The 16,979-nt window shown below is 42.4% G+C and overlaps 1 protein-coding gene across 1 annotated transcript in view; it reads left to right on the forward strand.

The window, feature by feature from the left end:
* Positions 1-16,979, forward strand: part of fto (FTO alpha-ketoglutarate dependent dioxygenase) — a 188,870-nt gene that overhangs the window by 49,324 nt on the left and 122,567 nt on the right. The window contains exons 6-8 of the mRNA XM_054770762.1: positions 1,830-1,909; positions 2,130-2,273; positions 11,438-11,557. Coding sequence (XP_054626737.1) covers positions 1,830-1,909; positions 2,130-2,273; positions 11,438-11,557 — 344 coding nt within the window. The remainder of the gene's footprint in view (positions 1-1,829; positions 1,910-2,129; positions 2,274-11,437; positions 11,558-16,979) is intronic.

Here is a 16,979-nt window from a genome sequence, read left to right on the forward strand (position 1 = left end):
AACAATAATATCTTCCTCCCAAAGAGTTTGGGTGTTTGACTTCCAAATCGCAGGCATTAGATGGTGTACTCCCGCTCCAGGCGGCGGTAAATACGCACATGTGCGGCCAACGACGCCTCAGTCGCGATCTAAATTAATTATTGGTCCATGAGGCAAATAATGGCAGAGCTGAGGAACATCTATGCTCACAAGAAACACATGGAGGGATACTTGGGAAACAGCAGTAAGGCCTCGCCGCAAAGCCCCCGCGATATTGGACAAATGTTTGGCGGTATGGCGCTCTCGTTTCGACAGATTGAGCGTGATCTGGTGTTGTTTGCTAATTAAAAATGACAGTACTGTGCCGCTCGCTCTGGGTGGGTGTGCTTCAGGCCGCTGTAGAATCCCCATTCGTTGTTTTTTCTGCCTGAATGTGTGTGTTTTGAGCCTTTAGTCCACCATCTATCAACATTGTAGGTCACTGAAATCTGACTTTGTTGCCCTGCGTGGAAACTTTCTAGACATGCTGAGCGTAGCATTGAAAAAAATGTGTTTTCAAATTCATTTAAAGGTCCACTATATGAAAAAGTGGCGTTTTCATGATGTTCTGACAGTAATGTGCATGCCGAAAGCCTCACCAAACATGAGAAAAATGGATCATCTCCCTCACTTGTTTGCTCCACTTTAGTGAGATCAGCCGCTTTTGAAGTTGCGGCTTTTCATGACATATGAGGGAAAACATCCTTCCTCATGGACACGATACCGCCTCTAAGCAGCCCTGAGCTCATTTATTCACGAGGACAGCTTTGTAAAAAAAAAAAAAAAAAAAAAAAACAGGCTTCACTACACATCTTAAAATGTAAGTCTGCCAACTGTCAGTCAGTGAGCTACAGATTTGGGAGCTCTAGGTTTGATCAGTTAGTTTTTCTTCAGTGAATAGGCTAACCTAGCATGATGTTGCTGTTAAACTGTGACTGCAGTGTTAGCACTTTAGCTTGCATAGCGATGGTAGTCTTGAATGCTAAACACTGAATGCTACGTTTGGTGTATGTGTTAATATGGCACGATATATGGCATCTATTACTTTTGACAAGTGCAGAGTTACAGTGTTTAAAAGTGTATGAAGTGCTTCCAGGAGACACACAGTCTGTCGGAGACGGGCGAGGACAAACACGCTGCAGACACACAAAATTCCCAGTATGAGCCTGGAGGCTCCATTTTGAACAACACACTTCCAATACACGATTACGGGACGTCTAAAAACGACATATTTAACTGTCGTGCAAGTGTAAAAGGAAGTTAATCCCGTGTACACGGCTTTCAAACAATACAAAACAGAAATGTATACCCATGAGCTAATGAGCGTGGTGTTCACTGGGGATTTGGCTATTTGTGCTTGCGATGTGAGGGTGCACAGGGTGTAGGTCAAAGGTCAAGATCACAGCATTGCCAAAATTAAAAAATAAATAAATAAAGTGCTCAGCTGATTATGTCCAAACTAGTTGGAGATAAAGTTGTTGGCTACCTGCTCAGCTGATTTGTTTTGGGTGATGAATGACTTTGTCCTCAAGGGCAGATCTCTTTAGGTCAAAGCAACAAGGTGGAAAAAAAATCAAATTGCGACACGACACATCGAGTCACACGTCCAGTTAATGGGCTTGACGAGAGCTTTCCAGATCTGTATTTGTTTTTGTCCTTCTACTCTATTATGATCACCTTGGAACTAAAAAAGTCTTTATTTTGTGGTTTATGTGTAGATTTGAGCAGAATGGCATATCAAGAACATGGCGAGGCGCTTTGGCATTTACCACTGAGCAATATTCCCATGTTGTTCCTTGTTTCCTCGCCAGATGACCTGAACAGCACCCACCAGCACTGCGTCCTGGCGGGAGACGCCCCACGCTTTAGCTCCACCCACAGAGTGGCCGAGGTGAGAGCACACTCTTTCCCGACCCTCGCGGTGTTGCAAATTCGCTATGAAAACACGCCTGTTCTGGGGAATTCAGGGAGAAATGTGCAATGTTGGGAACGTTTTTTTCCAAACAGACACGTACACAACATGGGGCGTTTTAAACGACACAGTCACGCCTTAAAGCAGAACATGGTCGTCCGGGGTCACCAGATATGCTTCTGTTCCTTTCCTCCTGCAGTGTTCGACCGGGACGCTGACCTACATCCAGTCTCGGTGCCGAGAGGCCCTGTCCAACCTGCACACAGAACCGGAGACCGGCTCCCACAGCCTGGTGACCTTGCGGCCGGCCACCCTGCAACACTGTGAGGAGATTCACAATGAGGTGCGTTTGATTCGCGCACATGCGACCGCAAAATCGGCATCATTAGAAGAATCCTATTGTTTCACCACATGGAATCAAAGGAAGCTGTTTTGTCCAGAAAGAAAGGACCCCTTTTTGAAGTCAAAGTGAAAACAGATTACTACAAAGTTGTCGGAATTAATTGCACGCATAAAATACATCTGTTTTCCTCATAAAACATCGATTGGGAAATAATTAAGTCAAGCTGTCCGAGTGACGCACATTTTGCACTGCACGGTGCTGTTTAATGCAAAAATAGGACTTAAAATTCATAGTCATGTTTACCGAAGTACTGCGCGCCCATGTGTGATATTTAAAGGTTGGGACCTTAACTGTGCATTGCTGACCTAATGCTTTAAATTGTCACCCATCTGGCGCTGCAAATAAGTCACAAATGGTTGAAGACCAGCCGCAGATATGACACATCTGAACAAGAATAAATTATGTCATTCCCACGAGAGAGTGGAATCGATTTAAACCAAAAACATGTGTCGTTTGAAGCACTCGCCACATTTAGGCACGACACAGAGTGTACAGTAAATGCATGACACGACTCAGTGTGCTAGGAGAATGTTGCTTATCGCAGCCAACTGGCCAATCAAGGTAGTGATAACATCATGGTGTATTGTTATCATAACTTGTCAATATGAACAATGGCGTATAACAGCCATCCATTTTCTATGCGGCTTGTCCTCACTCGGGTCACGGGGGTATGCTGGAGCCTATCCCAGCTGACTTCAAGCGAGATTTTCCTGTTTTCAGTTTTTTGCCAAGATGTAGTGGTCCATGCATTATTCCTCTGCAACAATTTGTGTTGCCGCTGTAACAGCAAAGCTAGTAGTGTCCTGCACTGCATTCAACATGATGGCGATTAGCATAAGCATGCACTTGATCCCGCTTCTACACGCCCTCCCTTTGCTTGAGCATCATGGGACTCTGACCTGGAGGCCCGTCTGATAGCAGGTTAAAGCTGTGTAAAGTGCGGCAAAAACAGCCTTCCAGCTCTCCTTCCTCCACTTAGCTGCTTGTTTCCACTCAGGGAAATGCCTCAAAATCCAGGCTGCTCTCATTTGTCCTGCCGGCCTGTGATGGATTGTACGGCAACAGTCCCCCCATATGTTATCTAAAGATGGGAGTCATGCCCCGGCGCCCCTTGCTAGCCTCTTTTCACTCGCAACAATGAGCGATGCTGGCTCGGGGTGTCGCGGGGTCAAAAAAGAGGACCACGAGGGGCATCGATAGCCCCCCTGTGTGCTCGCTTGCCGCAGGCCAACAGTTAATATTGCACTTCACCTCGTCCCCCTCGCGTTTGCGCCCCCTGGGCATCCGGCGCACATCGAAGTCGACGCTAGCACGCGGGGACGCCATGACAGATGAGTCTGACGTAAGGTTGTTTAAAGGTTGGAGACAATATTAATTGTTCAGCACTGCCAAACAATAGGGTTGCTTTTTCGGAGGGGGAGTGCTAGCTGAGTTAGCAACACCTGCTAGCTTGCCACGCAGCGCCCCAGGATTAGCAAGAATACGCCCCCACCAGGAGGACAAGACCGATTTATTCAGCCGAGCAACCTGCTATTTATAAAGAACAGTTGTTCATTTATGTGTTGAGGTGAGGTGGTGGAGGTGGAGGGGGGGGGGACCCCTCTTGGCATTTGCAATGATCGATGTGGCCATTTGTTTGAAGTTGCCCACAAGAGCAGAACGCCCACTTAAATGATGTATTGTTAGCAACGTTATTTATGATGCCGGTCCACGTTGGCGTGCGGCCGTGTGCATATTGCACAGGTTGTGTTTGACATGGACGACCGCAGCGTGAACAAGCCTGAGACGTGCGAGCATTCTGACCCGAGCGCTGCCCTCTGGGTCTCTTTTGTTTTAACACACGCAAGGAAAATGCTAACTGCAAGCTAGCGCCTGCTAATGTGCCTCCTCAGTTGGGTGCCAACAAAATGGTGGGTGAGCTAGCAGAAAACAGCAGCAATTTTTCCCTCTGTTTTTGAAACATTTGCCAAAATGTTCTGTGTTCACACAAGCCCACAAAAATTATAGCAAAAATGTGCTAAGTATCTTCCGCTACTTCCGGAAGTGCTAACAAAACGACTTATTGACTTATTGACTTATTGACTGATTGACTTACTGACTTATTGACTTTAGAAACAACTAAAATCCCGTTACGGCTAATGCCGTTACGTTGTTGTTCATTTGAGACACCGGCACGAATCGAGGCACTTACGATTATGAGTGGCATTGTTAGCAGTATTGGTTTTAGCTTTAGCATTCCGAATCGCATGGCAGAAACGCTCGTTTAGCTTTGACTTTCTGTGCCGGGCGATTAACTCGTGCAGCGACAGTAATGTACGATACGTAGTGTTTACGCGTAATCGTTAGCTTTGACTTTCTGTGCCGGGCGATTAACTCGTGCAGCTACAGTAACGTAAGATACGTAGTGTTTACGCGTAATCGTTAGCTTTGACTTTCTGTGCCGGGCGATTAACTCGTGCAGCTACAGTAACGTAAGATACGTAGTGTTTACGCGTAATCGTTAGCTTTGACTTTCTGTGCCGGGCGATTAACTCGTGCAGCTACAGTAATGTACGATAGGTAATGTTTACGCATAATCGTTAGCTTTGACTTTCTGTGCCGGGCGATTAACTCGTGCAGCTACGGTTGTAATAAAAAAAACAAAACAACACTGCTCAAAAAATTGTACAGTGGATGCGGGTTGTTTAGGTAACGAGAGAAGGGGGTGGGGGGCTCCAACCCAGCATCACCACCCGGCCCCAGCATGTTTACCTTTGAAATGCTAATCCCAGACGCAAACGCCGTGTCCCATTTAAAAAGCTACTGTGTCACTTCCCAGGTGGGTGTGTGACAGAGTGCCCTCAGGGACCGCCCCCGCCCCTTTCCCCCTTGCTAATGATGTGAACCCCTCTGCCCCCCCACGGTAAATATCGGAGCTTTTCCCGCATGCAGGTGCTCGTGACCTTGCAAGGTGGCTTTGAAACACCTCACGTGAGGGGCCTTTTTAACGTCGTTGGAACCCCTTAAAGCATGTCTCCTGCCGATGCCTGCCGGATGTAGTTTGTACGCTCGTTTTTGTTTGTAAGTCTCTAAGTGGTAAGTTTCTGTTGGTGTACTTTACTTTTCGGAATTGAGGAATGATAATGCACCACTTCATAAAGAAATGGATGGACCGGAAGGAAAAGTGGATGCTTCAAAGAAGCAAAATGAAGAAAAAGGTTGCATTATATCGGAAATCGTGCAAAATTTGGAAGAGTCCGCGTGCATGGACAATGTGATTGTGACTGGGCTCCAAATGACACGCAGGTCTTATGGCCGGCAGCTGATACAAGCGAGAACACGATGATGTTGCTTCAAGAGAGCAACAGGGGGTCAGCTTACCTGTCCTCATCATGAAGTTCGCCAACAAAAACAAAAACACAAGGTGGTATCGCTGAGGCAGAGAAGCAAGCCGAAAAGAACTAACGTCGCCATGAATGAGCATCGCTGACGTGCAGGAAAGCATACGACTTGAGGAAGCTGCTTCAAGCCGCTTGGAATGCCGACCGCAAAATCAAGTTAAACGGAGGACGGGGGGAAGCCAAAGTACTTGTCAAAGAAACCGAGGGAGCGAACATGAAGATGGCATCATCTTGATTACGAGGCAAAACGGAGTGCGCTGCTTCTCAAGGCGGCGTTATCCTGCTTATTACAAGGCTGGCATGGAAACAGGAGTTCAGAACATTCTGATAGTGTCTCATTCATGATAGTTAATGTCCCCCATGTTGTCCAACTTAAATCCAGAGCTTCTGAGTGATATTTATGGCCTGCGGAGGTGCAAGCTTGAAGTGTCGGCGGTCACATACAGTAGCTAGCAGTCAACCACACTAAGTTTGACATTGTTGGGTGTTTTTTTTTTGTTTTTTTTCCCGTCGCTGATGTGTGAGGCTTCCGGGGTGGAAGTAAACAGGAGGACGGCAGCAGAGTGGGATCGATCCAACTCTCATCAGCTCTCACCTCAGGGCCCTCCCGGTCCCCGGGAATTGATTGAGGGAATACCATAAAGGAGAAAAAATGGAGCTTCATTAAATGTGGAGCAAGGGAGCTACTTTCCTTTTGCCACAGTGGGTAGTCAGGTGCCGACTAATGTGCAGGTAGTGTGTCCATCACCTGGGGAGATGACAGCAACTGCCGCAGGGGGAGCCACTAGTGTCGTCTTAAGAGGAAAAACTAGCACCGACAACTCTCTCTCTTTTCCATCCGTCTGTCCGGATCTTGGTAGCGCTCAGCTGGACACTCAGCCCTCTAAATGCCACAACTGCACAGTGGCCCAGATGCCCGGCTTTGTGACTGCAGGGGACGGGCAGCCATGTGGCCTCAAAGCGGTTTGTTCCCCTTCTGGCGGAAGGACAGGCAGACAATCAGAGAGACCGAAGCCAGAGAGGAAGGGGAAGCATGTCCGATATCGGGCCTCAGCGGCTTTGTTGTGTGTTGTTTGAGCTACAGCGATAGAAGGGGGAGTGGATATCGGGAGCATAAAGGATGACATTTCTTTGAAGAGTGGCTTGTATGGAGCCACCGAGAGGCTGCTGAGCAGTGCCGACAAGGCCCGCTCCTCGCGTGTCATCCCTGCTGGGATCAGAGTGATCATCCCCACTCACCGAGATAGTGCAGAGCATACTGAAGAACATACTCGGCTAGAACTACAAGCTTACACTACGCAGCAGTGGAAACAGCATGGGACTACAAAGAAACTGCTGCCATATTGGCTGTACAGTCGTAGCAGTCATACGAGTGTAATAATATGATAGCCCCTGCTAGTAGTCTATAATCGTAAAAACAGTACTGACATTGTATCGTACTGACATGACACAATTACTTGAACTTTGATGGCAAGAGAGGAACCGTTTTAACTCTTACAATTTAGGTTTTTCCTTAAGAAAGGTTTTGAGATGATAACGTTATACTGTAAGAATGCATTTACATAAAATTCTGGCTTTATTCTCTAAAAATAGGAAGTTTTTACATTAGTTTGTGACTTTATTTTCTTGAAAAAAAATATTGTAGGATTATGATTATTCTGTATCATATGACTTTATTCTCATAAAGTTACAACTTTATTCCTGAAAAGCCGACGTTGTTTATGTAAGATTATGACTCTATCGCGCGAGTACGCTTTCTTCTCCTAACATTATGACTTTATTCTCTAAAATTATGGTATTTTTGACATCAGTTTGCGACTTAACCCCTTAAAAAAAAACATTTATCCTTGCAAGATTACGATTGTTCTGTAAAATACGACTTTATTCTCATAACATTTCAACTTCATCTTGAAAAAGCCAACATTGTTTGTGTAAGATTATGACTTTATCTTTTGAATTTACCTTTTTGTCTTAAGATTATGACTTTATTCTCCTAAAATATGACATTTTTCTCAGTGGTTTTTGATGTTATTAAAAAAAAAAAAAACTTTATTTTTGCAAGATTTATTTATATTCTGTAAAAAATTCTCAAAAATTGAATTAGGGTAGAACCTTGGTTAGCGTCATTCATTCACCCAAGAAGGTCCAACTCAAACCAAAACGGACGCTAACCAAATCAAATGTTCCCATAAGAAATAATCCAATTAATCCGTTCCAGAAAGCCTGTTTTCCATGCAGAAAACAATTCAAAATGTATGTAAACATATAAATGATGAAGACAATGAAGACAATTGTTGCCGTGACTAAAAACAGGAAGTTGGTGGTGGTTGATCTGGCCGCCACATGGTGTCGTTGGGAACAGTCACATCTTCACTGAAGGTAAAAGAAACCTTAAACGTTCATTTATTGCTTCATTTGTCATTTACTGTATATGCATTTAGAATTGTTTCATGCATGTAAAACTATCATTCGAAAAGTACAATAGTCTAATAGGATGCTAACAGGGAAGGATGTTTTGTGATTAAAAAAAAATAGATTAAGAACACAGTTGGACTCAAGCAGTGTATTAAGAACACGGCAAGACGTGTGTCATATTGTACGCTAACTGGAGAATGCACGCAAATCGTGGCAAAACTGAGGCGTACGTTTTCGGCGTTAACTGAAAATCACGCAAACCGGGGCGCACGCTAACCGAAGTTCCACTATAACTACAAGAATACAACTTTATTTTCTAAAAAGAAAAGTTATTCTCACGAGATTACGGTCTTATTCTGCAAAATACGATTTTATTCTTGTAAAATGACGTTATTCTTGACAAAAGCTTACGTCGTTTACATAATATTATGACTTGATCCTGTGATTAGCCTTAATTGTTGTAAGATGACCACTGTATTCTCGAAAAAAAAATAGTTCATGAATACTACCTTTTAACAGAAGTTGGTGTTTGTTCTTGAAGCCGAATATGAATTTCTTCAAATAGGATTGCGTATGGGTTTTATCTGAAACATTTTATATTTGTAAAGTATTGCTTTTGTTTCTGGAAAACAAATACAATAAAAATTAGGACTTTTTAAAAAATATTACACATTTTATTTTCAGAAAACTACAAATTTTATTCATGTAACATTCTGAAACCTCCCTCCAAACCCCCCCCCCAGAAAACTAGTTGTTCCAAAAAAAAAAAACTACAATTTTATGTTTTAATATTACTATTACTATGCTAAAAAGAGGCATATTTTATTGAAATTTATTTTTTTTTGTAATTTTACGACTTTTTTCTTTATTGTTGTAATATTTCGCCTTCAAACCGGTAGTGTCGTTTTTTTTTGCTCAGTATACCCGATAGCAACTGGACTGTTCAGAGTCCCATCTAGTGTGACTGCTGTGTGTCCCACCTAGTCTTTGAGCATGAACTGATGAAGCCTGCTCGGATGAGAGGCGTCTTCTAAGACAACCTGAACAGTCCGGTTGCGATCGATTGAATGCCCTGAGAGTACAATGACCTGGATGAACGAGGGTATTCACAGGCATTTTCAGTGTACCCCTAATACTTCTTTGTGCTCTACTTGACTGGAATTGTATGGAAATACTGGTAAGACAAAAACGTCGAGAGCATTTTGCTTTCTACGCATGTCACAGAAGCCGTGTTGCGACTTCCCTGTGAAGCGACGCTAAACAGGGCCTGTTGTGTACGAGGCTAAAGCTCCTTTTTGGAAGAACTGTAAACAAAATAGCTCTCACAAAGGCAACAATGGTGCTGCGAGTCCCATTTGAAATGTATGCGACTCTACTTTGTGTTGTACACTTGTCAAAATGAAGCCGAGCTTGCTTTGTTTTGGCTGAGGATGACGCTTTGTAGGACGATTTGGGGGAGGGCAAGTGAGCGGCGGCGGCGTCGTCTTCGCATCTTCTCGTCTTTACGTTGGTGGGGGGGGGGTTTGACATCTGCGCTTACGCCGGCAACTTTTAGGCAAGGATGCAAACAAAGGAGTGCGATGCAAGGGCACAACAAACACACACGACACAGCTCGAACACCTGGCTTTACGGGAGCGTGCGTCCTTGCAAGTATTAAATCAGCACTTCAAAAGAGCGGGAGACAAAAAAAATTGTCCCGGCGGAGGAGAGATGGTATGCGAGACTGTCATCTGCAAAGGAGGCGGGAGGGGAGGGGAAGCGGGAGAGCAGGAAAGGGGGCGGAGTTTTCAGGTGTGCCGGTGGGTGAGAGTGTGATTTCCTCTGAGCTGGGTTGCTGTTTGAATTCCCTCCGTGTGCTATCACACTGTATCCTCAAGGGCATCACACTGAGAAAATAAACACTTCCACCATTAAATAGGACATTTTACGAAAAGTTGAGCACTATTTTACATTTGCAACTATTGTGGACCCGCTGAAAATGCTGCATCTTGATTAAATGTGTTATTTTCACATCATACATTGCTATAAAAACAAACAAAAAACAATAATTCTACATTGAATTGTAATTAACTCATTCAATCCCAGTCATTTTGCAAAAGACACATTTTAGACAATTTGGACGGATTTTTCAAGGCACACAGAATATTGTGTTTTATGGCTATATCAACATGCAACCTGCCAAAAGAAAGATTAGACTCTCGTCTTTCATCAGGACATGGGTATGTTTCAGGAAAATATCAGTTCCTGACTAAAAAAAGAGAGAAAACCAGCTTTTTGGGAAAAAATAAATTTCAGCAATATTAATACTGACTCAGCAGTGTGTGCCTTACCACTGTTCCAACATTGGTTCTGTTGCTGCTGTGTTGTGCAATATACTTGTTAATAAATTACCATGTGGCCTAAGAGTGCTACGATTTCCTTTGCACTTTCTCATGCATACCAAATAATATTAAAACAAATACTGTAACTTCCGGTGAATAAGATACAGCAGCATTTAAACCACATCCACTAAATTTAGAGAGAAAAACAGATTCGTACATAAGCTCGCCGGGCTATAAACCGCACATGTCCACGTCATAAAATGGCATATTGTGGTGCGCACGAGTCCGTGAGGACCAGGCAGCTTTTTATTTTACAGGAGCCAATCACGAGCTTTGAGAAAACTTACGATGAGCTTGTCAACCCATCGGAAATTGCAGGAGATCATTGCTCAATATAACAGTGTGACTCGCGGTGTCATCTTAGATAGAAGGCTAAAATCATCACACAGCAACTTAACACTCAAACAGTATATTGTTTCCCAGATTTTGACTGTGAATGTAATCGACTAAACAAAGGCAAATACTATACATGCACAAATATGATTTTATTACCTTTTATTATTTACCCAATCAACAGCTTTCTTACAACGATGTTGTGATTTTAACGACAGTTGGAACAAAAAGGAATGGATTATTCCATTACAGCATCATCCTGCTGCATTTAAGACGCTAATTTACCACAGCAAAGTAAATCATGTGTCACACAACAAAAGCTCGCCCTTAAATTGTCATTACCAGATTAAAATTGTCAAGATTTAAGGTCTCATGATTTCACCAGGGAGTTGTGTTTGTTTTTGTTTTGTTTTGTTTTTTCCCCAAATTGCTTTTAATAATTCAAAACAAGCTGGGCAGTTATTACAGACCAGACACAAACTGCTATGCTAAATAAATCAAGTTAAAAAATGGAGTCGCCTCTGGCTCGGCCCGTATGCTACGTCACATGTCGATTGTGTGTGTGCGTTTACATGTATGCTTATGTGCATGCAGGTGGAGTTCGAGTGGCTGCGACAGTACTGGTTTCAGGGCCAGCGCTACACGCGCTTCTGCAGTTGGTGGAGCAAACCCATGGATGAGCTGGAGAAGGAATGGAAGCTCATGGAGACCATGGTGAGCTTTGCACATGACACGCGGTTTACTGGGACCCAATACAAGAGCTGCATTTCAAAAATTCCGCCTTTACAAAGATAACAAGTGCCCTGCTGTGATGGACATTTTCAGAGACGTGTCTTCACATTTTGCTTAGCAACAGTATCTCCCATAGCAAATAATGCAACTACAGTAGAAATCAGCTGTTCCAGATCATAAAACCTGTAAGGCTAACATTTTAGCGTTCTTAACAGCCATACAAATCAATGTTTATAGTAAAATCAGAATACAATAAAGTACTTTTTAATTCTTATTATTGATATTATCATTATTATTTCACAAATTGACACACAAGCATAAAACATTGTTAACCCCTAATAATAATAATAATTATTATAATAATAATAACAGTAATAATAGTATATAGTGATACTTTTGTCGTGCTTGTGAGACCTCAGGGCATTGGGCTTCTCAAATACAAACGGTTCCGTTCAATGATATATTTCTCCATGTTTTCTCTGTGCTCAATTTTTTTTTTAATTTTCAAATTTTTTTTTTTTTTTTATTGTTGTTTAATCAGAGAAAAATCAAAGTAAGGCTTTGTCATGTTTTGGATAATAATAATAATTTTAAAAAGTCATATGATATGAAGATACAATGTATAGTTTTTATCAGACAGTAAAGTATGTTTTAAAAATATAAGATACATATTGAAAATAATAAAGAAATGATGAATAGTAATTTAAAAATAATGCAGTACAAAATAAGCATAATAAACATCTTTTACTTTTTGTCGTTTAATATCAGCGCTTTAACATCCATAAATGGCCGTCATGCCTCAACACATTTGACGTCGCGCCCACCAAATGCCCCGTGGTCCAAAAGGAGGGAGGAGTGTGCGTGTGTGCGTGTGTGCGTGTTTAAAATGACATGATGGACTGGCGCCTTATTAAAGACGTGTCATTTGTTTAATCGCGGCCTTGCAGACGTTTTATAGCGGAGAGGGACGCCGCTATTAGTCAGACAGCGACTGTAAAGGAATCACTTTGTAATGTCACACTCATAATTAAGTCTCGGCAGAACTGTACACACGTGCGACACACATCATATACATGCTTTGGTCTCAAAGCGTGTGTGTTTGTTTAGCAGGCAGATGCTCGAGAAGCAGCAGGGGGCACTCTTGTATCACTGAAGCCGCCCCTCTCTCTCCTCCGCTGTTTGTAAAAGTCTCTCACCCACTGATGGAGGCTCCAGGAGCTCTCAGTGTGTGTCAGTGTGCAGAGCTGAGCAGTAATCACATCTAATGCTCAGGCAGGGATAAAGACTGAGAGCACTTCCACTCTCTCTCTCCTCTCTCCTCTATCCTTTCTCCGTGCCTTGCTCTCTAGCTGTCCAAGTGGGTGAGTGGGTGGGTTTTTTTTAGGAGACAGGAGCTAAACTCATCTGGAGCTCCACCTCCAGGGGCCCTAAGATGAAGTGTGTGATTTGGACCTGCATTTAGAGAAGGGCATCAAGTGAAATGTGAGGTCTTTTTTTCTTCTTCCTCGCTCGCTCCCCTTGTGTTGTAGTGTCGCCATCTCTTTCTAACGTTGCAGAACGGCCAAGTAAAACACAGCCTCTGTGTGAGTGTACGCGCTTGCGTGTGTGTGTGTGTGTGTGTGTGTGTCCATACTTGGAATTCCTCTGTGCACTCAAATTGCACTCTTGACAATGATATCTCTTGATATAAATACTGTAATACAGAAAAAGTGTAGAAGTGTGCGTCCGTATCCGGAATGCACTCAAATTTTGACTTCACACAGGGACCTTTAAGACAAAAAAACATAATAAAATAGAAAAAATACATAGAAAATTACACAAAAAGTCAGAATAATTGTGAACAGTGATATAATTTAATATAAATTAGAACAAAGACGCATGTGTGTGTGTGTGTGTGTGTGTGTGTGTGTGTGTGATCACATTTGAATTTCTCCCATGCACTACGATCTGATGCGTTTTTTTAATATTAACATATATATTGTCAATAAAAATGAACTAAATTAAAATAAAATAAACAATAAGAATCCTAATATTATAAACAATAATACCACTTTGTAAATATTACAAAGACGTGTATAGGTGTGTGTGTGTGTGTGTGTGTGTCCACATTTGAATTTCTTCCATTCTCTACAATCTTTATACTTAAATAATAGTACAAAAAAGAAATAAAAAAACAACAATAAATTGATATATTTAAATACAAATGAAAAAATCCTCAACATTATTATAAATATCACGCCAATGTTTGTGCGTGTGTGTGTGTGTACATGTGGATTCCTTTTCTGTAGGGAATTGAATCCATCTTTTTTATATATATAATATTAACAATAAAAATAAAAATACATATTTTTTTTAAATGTATAATATAGTGTAATATTGTAACAATGTGCTTGTTATTTACATTAATATCACTTGCTATAGATAATACAACAAAGCATATTGTTGTATATTTATAATTGGTATCATCTGTGTTTTTAAATCTGTAGTGGGGATACACGCTGTATAAAATGATAAATATGTTTCTTTATTTTTACATCTCACTTATTTTGTGTATTTATTCCGTAGTAGTGTTTATTGATGAAAAAAAAAAAAACAACATTACAGTTGTTGGCGCAGATGTAATAATTCACCGGCGTGATAAAAGACAACATTTATTGCTCTGGCAAGCGATATTTACATTCCCCTGTTCGGCGACCTCTCGATACGCTGATGAAAAGCACTTCATGCATGTGACTTATAGATTTGGTGGTAAGGGAGGGGAGGGGGGTCGTGGTGAGATCACAACACACAACATTTCTCTTCTTGCGTTATTTAGAATACACATTTATTACACATATTTGGACATTTAGAATCGTCTGCTCCTGCCTGCAGATTTGATACAAATACGGCAATTTTTTTGTTTTAATTCCAAATTCAAATTTGAAGCTGTAGAGCAGGGGTGGGCAACCTGTGGGCACATGTGCCATATGCAGCCCTGCCAGAGCACTTGATCTGGCCCGTCATGCTAAAAACCTGAGAGGGAGTCTTATATCCAGAAAGCAGAAAAAATGCACAAATAAAACATCTAAGGTCTTCAAAATAATTTATCTTATAGGAAATTTATAGTCGACATCATAAAACCTTTGCTAACTGCATGGACGATGTTTTTGCGTTAACATTTGAACATAACAAAGACAAAGTCGACCAATGTTTGGAGTAAATCGAATAAAAGTCTTAAAAGCGTAAAGAGAAGTTAACCTCTGTGATAATAACAATGACAACGAAACGAGAGGAGTGCATTGGCCGAACATGTGGGATTGTGCGTGCAGAGGGGCATTGCACCTGGGAAGTTCTACCATGAAGATGCTCAATGGAAACAAGTATCATATATTTGATTATTAGTGTTATCTATTTATAAAGATATGTAGATACAGTATATCTAAAACACACACATGCTCATGTTATACAGCAGGGGTGTTCAAAGTGTGACCCGGGGGCCATATATAACTCTAACTAGTTTGCTTCGTCACCATGCTTTGTCCGGATAGCTTAGCATGTATGGACCTATATTGGTTTTAGTGTATCACAGTGGTCGCCCGCATCCTTCAATTTTTCTTAATGCGGCCCTCGGTGGAAAGGTTTGTGCACCCCTGATATCCACGATGTGCATTGGTTCAGTTGTTGCATTGTATGTTGTTGATAAATCCAGCCTGGTCCTCACGTGGGTTGCATTTGCTATAACGTTTGGACTATGTCGACTCCGCCTGTTTTATGGCTACTGCCTCTCCCTGGGGCAAACTGAAGCCTGTTGTCATGCAAATGCAACCCCTTCCATTTGAATGACACTCTGATAAAAAAAAACAAAAAAACATAAATAAATAGGTGAGTAAGCCAAACAAAAGCTTGCGAGCTCATGAATTGATTTTGCTCGAAACAAACAGGCAGGCTTCTGAAGTGTGAGGGTGTGTGTATGTAAGGTAAATGTGCTTTTTTCACATTAACGTAAAGGTTCTCCGCTCCCTTGTGATCCAAGCGTCCACGTTGACCCGTCTGGCTGCTTCCCTCAGGAGTGTGCTATCACGGCTATCACACAGTAGTGACATTTCCTTTAACTAGCAACAATGATGCGCTTTCTACCCCAAAGTGACTGACAATAGGCAGCAAAAGAGGCTCGGCTTTATGCAGAACATTTTAAATACCGATGTTTTTATCTGGGAAAGGAGGGAGCGTCGACAGAGAGCAATGAGCAACCCCCCCCCCCCTGTATTTTTCTTCTTCCTGTCCTGCATGTGTGTGCACGCCATTGATGTTAATGTATGCACTCGGCGTGACTTTAATTGATTTAGCAGCTTCTCGCTCGCACACTACAGCCCCCCCCCCTCCGCCCCCCGCCCTTAATTTGTCACTTTTTCCCGACTTCTGTGGCTGCTCGTCTCACGACTTCAAAAAGGCGGCGGTGGCGGCAGAAGAAGAAGGAGCAGGCGTCCGCCGTCGCGCATTCCCGCTCTCCCATATCGACGTCTCGCTTGACAGCAGCCTTGTTAGACGAGGCTCTTATCAAGGAAATTAATCTACTTTCATAATAATAAACGGGATCCACTCCAGCCGGAGTACACTTGTATACATCAAGATGTAACAAACAGGAAGTGGTACCGGGGGCCATGTCTTCCTCTTCTCCGTTCACCCAGCCTGTCACTCCCTGTTTTCCCTCAGTTTGGTCACACCTATGTCTTTTTTTCCTCCTCTCCTTGTCGTGTAAAAGGAATCTGTTCCGCGTTCATCTTTAATAAGAAAAGTCGGCCTCTGCTTCAAGGTAGGGGCCGCCATTGATAGACAATCACGCACCACCAGCTCCAAAGTCCAACGCCACAAAAGTGGAACAATTTGGAGCACACATGAAAAATGCGTCTCAAAAGGCAAACAAAAGATGTTTTTTTTAACGATGCCCCCACAGAAGGGAGCCAGTGATGTTAAAGAGGAAAAGCGTGATGATAACCATAGAACCCAGAATACAACTTGATGTGATGGTCTTGGTCAGGGCAAGTCAACTAAAGCAAAGAGCAAAGGACCGGGGGCCAGACTTGGGGTGTCCTAATATTTTCACATCACTGTATGTATTTGTTTGTGTAAGATAACTTTGTACTCCTCAGGGGTGTTGGCACACACCCTTAGGAACCCTTAGGAGACTGACTAACATGGGCAAAATATAAGCATGACTGGTTGAAAAACATGGCGGCCATCAAGCAAAACGTCTTTGCAGCGTCTTAGCATGTAATTGTCCATTAGTCATTGACCTTTCCTCTAATGCAGGGGTGTCCAAACATTTTCCGCCGAGGATGCAAGGGCCACTTTGATATTTTGTAAAGCAACACATGTACATATGCTAGTTGCAAGTTATTTATTATTATTATTTTTTTTTCAAATG

This window comes from Dunckerocampus dactyliophorus, chromosome 3 (genome assembly GCF_027744805.1).
Source record: "Dunckerocampus dactyliophorus isolate RoL2022-P2 chromosome 3, RoL_Ddac_1.1, whole genome shotgun sequence".
Lineage (NCBI taxonomy): Eukaryota > Metazoa > Chordata > Actinopteri > Syngnathiformes > Syngnathidae > Dunckerocampus > Dunckerocampus dactyliophorus.